Here is a 9,536-nt window from a genome sequence, read left to right on the forward strand (position 1 = left end):
CTGACAAACATAGAGTTCAGAATGACTGTTTCTGTTCACTCCCTGGTTGACAGCTGTGTTTCTGTGTGTTATGTGCAGGCTGCCGATGGCGGGAAGTCTGCCTCTCAGCACCACTCGCTTCTGGTGGCAGCCAACCAAGCAGCAGTAATTAGTGCAGCGAAGAGCGCCAGTGCTGCTGCTGGAGGCAGCATGTCGAAGACAGCTGTGGCAGCCTTGGTCAAGGGAGCCGGCAACTCTGCCACAATGACAAAGAGTGCTGCTGGTTCACCTGGAGCTGTAGTAACGGTAGCTAAAGGCATTACCAACATGCCCGTCGTCAGCATGTCTAAGGGTGCAGGAGTAGGGACTGTGGTGGGTGCGCCCAAAAGCAGCGGTACGTCATTGGTTACTGCAGCCTCAATAGTCAGTGGAATGGCAGCAGGAGGAGGGAAGACGGGTGCTACTCTCTCAGGTATACAGTACAGTATTAATCACCTGGTTTAACAAGCATAAGTAAAATGAACACATGCGGCTCAGGTTCAGCCACAGATTGCTCTTTATCTGGTATGTGGTTTGTTTTGTCCAGGTATGCTGAAGATCCACTCTGGAGGCTCCAGCTCCCAGCAAACAGTCTTGACCATCCCTGCCAACCAGCTCAAGCAGCTGGGGGTCGGCACTGGCTCTGGAGGGATGCAGACCATACTCATGCCTGTTGGGAAAGGTAAGTATCCCTGAGACAGCTCTTTGAAACATTTATTTAGCCAGTGCAACAATATCTCCTTCATACAGAGTTTTTTAAAACTAAAGAGTACACTCCAGATAGAAAAAATGTGTACTTAGTGAATCACTTCTCGAAGTAGATAAAAGGCAGTAGCAATAATATTTGAATAAAACATGAAGCAGCATTGACATTGATTGCTTTGTTGGTGCACCACATCTTTTACAAGTTTCTGAAAAGCAAATGTTGAGATGAAGCATGTTCGCTCAGATTGCTTTGTGAGTGTAGCTACAGCAACTTTATCAAATTTGTCTTCCTGAGTGGAGTTCATTTTTTCAGTACGTATGACTACACTGTGAGATTTATTAGAGACAGTGATCAAACATCAACTGTAAATTCTCCTCTCTGCAGTAAACCATCCTCCTCCCTTCTCATTTTTCATCTGACTGTTAAGCCTTTTTACTTAATGGGCCATTGATCCATCTTTTGTGTGTGTGCCTGTGTTTTCTTCTGTGCATAGTCGTGTCTAAAGGCCCAGTCTCCAGTACTCCTTCCTCCTCCTCTTCCATCACCCCTGGAGCAGCTGGAGCTGGAGCCTCCCCAAGTCCTGCCAGACAGGCATCCCCCTCCCTTGCCCTGCCTCTGGCACAAGGTGAGAGGGGTCCATCCCTACTCCACCAACTCCTCTCTTCTCTCATTCTTTCCCTCTTTTATTTCTCCCATTTTATTCTGTTCTGCCATATCTTTTTATAATAGTGACTATAAAATACTGAGTTTTGGCACTGATCACATGTTTTTCTACAGAAACAAATTATGTTCCTCTTCTCAAATGCAAAAAGATATACAAAAGCATGCACATCCAGACATTGAACACACTGCGCCTGAAAAGACATCATACAAAAGACGGAAAAACAGAGTCAGTAGACTAGAATATTCTCCCATTAAAATATATTTAATTTATTAACAGCAGAGGGGGCGTTTTGAGCTTCATGAAGAGTGCAAAGCTCGAAACGTCACCTTAGAGGTAATTAAATTAAATATATGTTCATGGGTGCATAGTCTCAATCAGTATCAGCCCCTTTTATATAGCTCCTTTAAAGCGGGAATCTTCACCATTATTCCACCTTGCTGTTCTCCATAAAAGGTAGAACAGAGAATGGTGAGGACAGAGTTGTTTTGCTGTAAAGCAAGCTGCAGAGGTAGTAACGGAGCTGAATCGACATATGTGTAAAAGTGACAGCCAACATGGCAGGCCTACAAAAACACACACACTAGACGGCGACACTGTTGTGTTACACATCACGCATCTTTTGCCTCCAGAATGCTGGAATGCTCTCTGAAATCACACACTAGGGCAGCGTTAAAGCTGATTCATTGTAGGATGCTCAACAATTTTGAGGGGTTTTGAGCTTGACAGATGTTGCGTATTTTCAATAAAGGAAGTGTTGCTCAACACTTTTTTCCATCTGCATACCTGGACAATTTTTTAATGTTCTGGGCAACGTCAGATTTTGTCGTACAGTGTGATTAGGTAGTGTATCCACTTCACTTTTACCTGCATTCAGCGTTTCTGTCCACAGGAGCAGCAGCCTTCTGTCAGCAGCAGCTCCTGGCGAGCTTAGAGGCCAGCGGCCGGCTAAACTGACACCAGACAATCACTGACCCAAAATAGTTTTCATGTCAACAGCAAGGGAAGAAATCAACAGCTTTTGTATTTACTGATTTTATTTCCCAGCCGGCAGTGGCTAGTGAAGGAAATCAGCTGCTCACAGACAGACTGGGAGCTGAACAATCAATACACGGTTAATTAGCTAAAAACACACGGGGCTATTTATGTCATTTAAACAGTTGCCTGTGCAGATTATGTTTCACTAAAGCCTTTCGCTGAAGCGTGAGTAGAGAAACGATGCGTAACTGTGTCCTTTCTTATGAGCGACACTTTTAAAAGTATTGAGCATTCTACCGTAAATCAGGCTCTATACCAGTGTTATTTAGTTCATTGTAAAAAAGCAAAACCGATGTAATGGCGGATCTTCTTTGTGGCAGTATAACGGAATCTCTGTGTACAAGAGGCTTGTGTTGAAGGATTAGGACAAACTTCAACTTTAAAACTAAAAGTGTGGATTTATTGAAACAAACTTTTCTCTCACACACGTTTTTCTGCTGTCGCTATCTGCTGCCACAGTGAAGACTGAGCCAGGTGCCAGCACAGCTGTCACAGCTGGTCCTTCTCCCCCGGTGACTGCTCCCGGCCCCACTTCTGTCCACGCAGCTACCACAGTTAAGCAGGAGCAAGGGACAGATAACTCTGCACACGACTTCATCAAGTAAGTGCAATAACAAGTCACAATGCTACTTTTACTTAGAGCACATTAACTGATTCTTAAAGAGATGGATAATTTATTGTCTGTGAAGAGGAAAGGTGCAATGAAAGAAAGCAACTGTGTTTTATACATATTTATCTCACCACTTAAGTGTTAAAAGCTCCCTATTTATCTAACTGAACTCAGTGAAGAATATTATAGCTCCATTTATTAAAGCTATCAAATAACTGCCAGCATAGTAATGGAGGGTTTTAAGAACACTTTCTCTTCCTGGCAGCCATCACAGTGAATATTTTCTGGTCGTATGCCTGACTCTTGTGATTCTCCTCTCAGCACTGAGCACATAGAGACCATGATGCAGCTGCTGACAGCTGTGGTGAAGAAGTTCCCTCTCATTGTGCCAGAAAAGAGTAAGTGAGCTTGTGCTCCGTGTGATATGCTTCAAAACCAGCTCCATAAATTTAAACAGACTGAAAGCTAATACACTGGGTTTTGTCAAGACATTTAATTCTTTTTTTGTTGTTGTTTGTTTAGCCGAAGACTCCCATCCATTCTGTGCCTCTTCAACAGAACAGTATTATTCCTGGACTATTGGCAAGCGCAGAGCATCAGAGGTGACTTTTTGTTGTTTTGTGTGTGTTTGTGCATGATGATGAAAATTTAGAATAGCCCTTTTCCCACTGGAGCAAAAATTTGGCTTTTGTATTTAATTGGAAAGGTCACAGTCGCCATTCACGACAAATGACTGCAGCAGTTATGGGTATTAATCTGCCTCTTTTCTCTGTTTTTTGCTTGTACTTTGTGTGGGTCCAGCTTCTTTCTCAACATCTTATGGATGTGCGCATTTTCTGCCTTTTTTGCATGATATTTTATAGACTCATTAATATCTCAGAGTGGCAGCACCCTCCTACTAGCAGTTGCTTCCAGGTTCCAGGGTGAGGGCGTCTATAATGTCAGTGATAATTTGCATTGTGCTGGGCCCCTGACTCAGCGTGCTTTCTGCTTGCCTCATGTCTTCCTATCTGGTCAGATGTGTATCTCTGCCTGGTTGTCTCCTCTCATCTCTTCCTAATGGGCTCATCAATAGCTCATACAGACCAGCCCATGTCATAGCTGTCTGCTCTCCTTCTCCACCACTATAAAAGGCCCTCAGATGAGCCCAGACGTGGATATTTATATCTACAGGTCACTAATTTACTCTGGGGACATGGGTCTCAAAGTACATCAAGCGATTATTTTTTTTAAATGGTGATTAGTCGCAGAATTTTAATAGTTAATTGCAATTAATGAAATGTATTCGAATTTCATGTTTTCGATTGATTTTGCATTTTAAAAAAGTTTTGAAGCCCATATTGACAAGGTGAAGCAATTCTCACCAGATTGTCTTAAAAAACTGCATGGGACTAGCATAAAGTGGGCATGTCTATAGAGGGGAGACTCGTGGGTACACATAGAACCCATTTTCATTTGGATATCTTGAAGTCAGAGGTCAAAGGACCTTAAAAGACTCTTTAAAAAAAAACGTTTTGCACAGACCTTAACCACATCCCAATTAATGCATTAAAGCTGCGAGCCCTAGTAAATTTATGTTAGGGCTGCAAATAACCATTAGTTTTATTAGTGATTGATTTAACGATTATTTTCACAATTAATCATGCGGTCTAGAAAATGTCAAAAAGTTGGGAAAAATGCCCAAAGTGATGTCTTCAGTTGCTTTCTTTTGTCCAATCAGCTGTACCTTCATGAATGGCTGCTGGCAGAAATTATGTTTGAGTAGAGTTTAAATCTGATATGAAAAAAAAAAATAACGGCAGGTGCGTTTGGCATGAAAAATATTGTTTTCTTGAAAAAGTTGAAGGTCTGTCCATGAAAATGTGTGGGAACCCTTTTTTAAGGCCTAATTTAGATTTTGGTATGTCTCTGTGTAGCTACAGCGAGCAGTGGCAGTAAAACGGGTCGTCCAGGATGTGTTGGACCGCTCACCCCGCCTGCAGGCCCTCACGCCCCCAAAGACCAGAGAGGTGGTGCAGTGGTGTCGGCAGAGGGGCTACACGCCACCTGACCTCGAACCCCAACGCAAGAACGAAGATGAGTCCATTGAAGACATCCTCACACAGATAGACAGCGAGCCCGGTGAGTTTGTGTGCCTTTGGTGCATAGCTTCAACACAGGGATTATTTACTTTGCCTCAATTTTGTGATTTCACAGTTTGACTCTTTTTTTCAGCAGCTCAAAGTGGATCAATATTCTCCCTTCAGTGTTGCATGTGTGGGTGTAGCGCTTCTGCAGTTACCAGTTGGTCCCGTAATGTGTTTGCAGTCCGGTAGTGTGTGAGGGCGGCCACTGTGCAGCCTCAGTGCTTTTGTTCAGCCGTGCTTTTTTATTCACAGATAGTTCTCATTAATTCTGTCTTTTGTCTCTAAAGGGTGAGAGACGAGGCTGCTTAGCTCTGTGAGTCACACACTTGCCTGAGCCAGACAATGTGAAAATCTGTGTTTATGTTCTCCTCGCCCCTCCTTCTTGCATAAATATCTTTATTTTTAATTGTCACATTGTTGAAATGGTAAAATGAGCCAATATTCAACAAAAGCTCTCAACAGTTTTTTCATTTAAGCCACACAGCAAGCTGCCGAGTGAAATGCTGATGCAGTTTCTGTTACAGCTCGGCTAGGACGCTGCTGCTTGTGAACTGGTGTGTTAAATGTGCATGTGAATCGGTCCGCAGAGTGCCCGACAACCCTGAGTAGCTGCGAGGAGCTGGTGCTTCGGCTGGAGCAGATGCAAGCTCTGCTAAAGACTGAACCAGAGGAGGCAGACGACAAAATAGTGGACATCATTACCGTGACCCCTCCCTGCCAGAAACTGAAGGTCAAAGAAGAGGAGCAAGAGGCTGATGCCGAGCCCAAGTTCTTTCTGGGACCCTGCATGTCCGCTCAGTTTGTCAGTGAAACAGCGCAGCAGGTCAGGAAAACGCAGGGAGAGTTGATGACTTTAAACAATAATATCATGTGATTGTGTTACTTCTTGTAACTGAATCTTAAACTAGAAGAAGCAGCAACACTTTCTCTATTTTTATATCGTGACTCCTCGTTCTCTCAGATCGGGGTGACCTTCCAGCCAGTCGAGGTGGAGAAGAATGTGTTTGCTCCAGTAGTCGAAGCCATGATTCTGAAGGTCAGTCACTATACAGGCCAGAACAGTAAAAAAAAAGAAAAGAAAAAAAGTTGGCCATTTACAGTAGCTCATCATTACCTCAACGTACCCTTGACTAGAATGATGAATTAACAGTTTGTATAAGATGTAGACCAGCACAGTATTGCGTGTTTCACCTTGTATTGTACGAGAGAGATGGTTTCTTTGTGACTAATGATGTGTGTGTGTGTTTGTGTGCGTGCGCATGTGTGTGTGTGTATACACTGCAGGCTACTGAACAGTTTGCCAGTGACATCCTGAGAGAAGCTCTGGCTGGGGCCTACGCCAAATCCCCTCAGAACAGGTCAGCCTCTCTCTCCGTCTCTAACATGCAACCTGCTTAATGCTCCCATTTTTCACCTCATTCATTTGATGTAGGGCTTCTACAATGGACCAGCTTGCTGATCAGATTATTCTTAACTATAAAATCTATAAATTGAATGCGAATGAAAAGGTATGCCTTAACAATTTTTGCAGAATTTGCATTCAAAAAGGAAAACCGGATAACTGCTAGTTAGCACATTTACAACACAACCTGACGTTGTGTTGAACAAATCATATGTTCCGTGCGCCAGTGAACAATAATATAAACAATTACAAATCTGACCTATTATCACAATTTTGTTTCATTCTCACACTTTCTTGACTTTTGTCATTTGTTTGTTTTTTGCTCACTTGTGTTTCTCTTCTTGTGCATTAAGCTGAATCAAAGTGATTTCTCTCACTGATGGGCTCTGTCGAGTCTGACGCTCATTCAACATGCTGAATAAGCCAAAAAACAGCAAACAAGGACCGACTGGTGCCAAAGATGTGGGACACACCGCAAAAGCTAGTACAACAGTCGCTAATCAGCAGCCCAGCAATGACTGACAGCTGACCCTCATTTCTGTGCGTCAGGGCCGCTAGATAATGTTCAGAGATGTAGTGGATGCATATATCCCACAGAGATCACTTAATCTGAAATAAAAGTAATTATAATTCATTTGACTTTCAGTTCAGTTCTGTTTTCTTTTATTATCAGCAGTAATAAAAAAGGACTGCTCAACATTAAATTAATTTACAAGCGTTTCCCAAACACAGCAGCGTTGCTGCTCTGTAATAAACCTGCAAACACTGATAACATCTGCTGTCTTTGTGACCAGCTTACCTCACCAGCAGAAAACAAGGAGTTGCACGTTATTGTTTTATGTTTTTGACATTATATGCTTGGCAGACAAAGACAGTAGAATTTACTGATGTTTAACCAGAGGGATTTTGTGCTCTGTGCCATTTGCATGATGTAAGACATCAGGGGACTGAACTGATATAAGAGACCTCTGAAAGCATTTATTCAGAACTGAATCTGTTTATGACAAATAGTCATAAATATTCAAAAACCAGCCAGTGATGTCCCAGGCAGACTGAAACATATTTTCTGTGTGTTGTTGAACCGTGCTCTAATTCCAAACTTTGGGTTTTGCAGGGCTCCGAGAGAAATCACAGCCATGAACATCCACCAGGCGGTCAGTAGCATCCCCACCTGTGACTTCCTCACCAACACACACATGGGTTACCTTTCGAAAGACAATTGAGGCTTAACAAGAACGACACTGACTGGTAATCGACAAATACTGAGACCTGAGGACTTGGACTTTTTGACTGCTGGTTATGACCAAGCCATAAGGAACAGCGGCAGCCTTTGAAGCCAATTTGACATAACAGCCAAAATGTGGAATTACAACTTCCGGGTCCCATCACATGATGTCACGGCACCCAAAAAGACTGGATGTCTAGATGTCTGTAAATCAGTGGATACATTTTGTTGAGGGTCATGACCCTGGTGAAATGACTCATGTCACTCTAAGAATTTGATCAATTTAATATGATGATAATATGATACAGGGTTCCCACGGTAATGAAATTTCTGGAAAAGTTAGGAAATTTGAAATATTGTTTTCCAGGCCTGGAAATGCTTTGGAATTGACAGCAAGCTTTGGAAAAATTTTAAATATGCATCGTTTTGACTTTCATCTACATTATGCCCATAAAATTCCAGAAACTTGCCGAACATCGCACAAAATATGATGTATTCAAAATCTGGGCTGCATGACCATGGATTGAATTGGCTATTTTTTAGCCCCAAAAACAACCTTTGACATTTTGTAAAGTACTTGTATGTACTTGTACTTGTATGTGCTGGTCTGGTCTCTTGGCATAGACAGCTAATTGGTGGCAATAATGTCTAACTTGCAAGTAAAGGTAGCAAGTGCTAGCAGTTTCTCTGTCAACAAATGCCTAGAAAGTGGTTGTTTTATTGGCCTACCAATTTTTTGCTATTTATATAAAGTCGTGGAAATCTGGTAAAATATTCTGGAAAAGGAAAGGAAAAGTCATTGGTAAAAATGTGTGGGAACCCTGGATATAGGGATGTTTATTCAGACATTTTATTGTCAGCAATAGCCTCATTAACCATTAACCGACAAGTGAGGGGGGGTCTTATTTTATTGTAGAGCTGTACGTGGCATATTGCTTCGCTCAGCATCTCCTTGCCACTTTATTTGTCGATACAATACACGTTACACCTTGTCATGACACTACTGCTATGGTTGTGTTGAGAGTCCACCTGCCCTGTACACACACAGTGACAGGGCTAACTGTTAGCATCACACAGCTAATGTTACCTTCTGGGTTTAATGACAGAGTCGGGCCGTTTTGGTGTGAATGTCAGTTTGCTGGGACTGTTTTAGATGTTTACCACTCCTGCATTAGCTTGTGCTAACTATGCAGATGTTGAACTGACCATACTGTGTAACAGAGTTTGCTGATCCTTTCCATCAGTGAAGAGGATTATTTTTCAGTGAGGGGGGATTGGATTGTCTCTCGTATAAAGCCTCATTTCCACTGCACAAAAAACCCGCCAACATCTGACTTTCTAATGCAATGTGAAAGTGTACATATGATTCTGCAGTAGACGCAGGTATTAATGGTGTTGGCACTGATTGGCGTTGATGGGAACAGAACACCCGAGTGAACGCACTAAGCTCCTTAACCGGCGAGGTGCAATGATGCGCCGCCACGAATTACTCTCCGTCTCCACCTAAGCAGCGCTCGAACATCGATCCATACTAGTCTGCACCGAGTTTGAAAGAGAGTGAATCAGTAAGAGATATATAAAGAGAAATAACCATCGTAAAGTTTTCACAGGTGTCCATGTTGCTTTCTACTGTTTACCTGTTCCAAAAAAAGGCACCAATAAGTAAACACACACAGTAAGACGGACTCGTCTGCTCCAGAGCTGTGTACACAGCCCTGCTCTACTGGCAAGGGGAAAGCAGTCTATAGCC

General features: G+C 42.6%; 1 protein-coding gene across 3 annotated transcripts in view; it reads left to right on the forward strand.

The window, feature by feature from the left end:
* yeats2 (YEATS domain containing 2) overlaps positions 1-9,393 on the forward strand; it is a 30,576-nt gene extending 21,183 nt beyond the window's left edge. For 2 of the 3 annotated variants that reach the window (XM_042497844.1, XM_042497845.1), the window contains exons 20-30: positions 79-451; positions 566-700; positions 1,218-1,349; positions 2,883-3,024; positions 3,355-3,431; positions 3,556-3,635; positions 4,950-5,154; positions 5,747-5,982; positions 6,121-6,195; positions 6,444-6,517; positions 7,676-9,393. In XM_042497844.1, the coding sequence (XP_042353778.1) occupies positions 79-451; positions 566-700; positions 1,218-1,349; positions 2,883-3,024; positions 3,355-3,431; positions 3,556-3,635; positions 4,950-5,154; positions 5,747-5,982; positions 6,121-6,195; positions 6,444-6,517; positions 7,676-7,784 (1,638 nt within the window). In that variant the 3' untranslated portion in view covers positions 7,785-9,393. The remainder of the gene's footprint in view (positions 1-78; positions 452-565; positions 701-1,217; positions 1,350-2,882; positions 3,025-3,354; positions 3,432-3,555; positions 3,636-4,949; positions 5,155-5,746; positions 5,983-6,120; positions 6,196-6,443; positions 6,518-7,675) is intronic. The other variant, XM_042497846.1, reaches the window with a different exon arrangement.
* Positions 9,394-9,536: the final 143 nt, after the last annotated feature.

The sequence above is a fragment of the Plectropomus leopardus genome, chromosome 12 (genome assembly GCF_008729295.1).
Source record: "Plectropomus leopardus isolate mb chromosome 12, YSFRI_Pleo_2.0, whole genome shotgun sequence".
NCBI lineage: Eukaryota > Metazoa > Chordata > Actinopteri > Perciformes > Serranidae > Plectropomus > Plectropomus leopardus.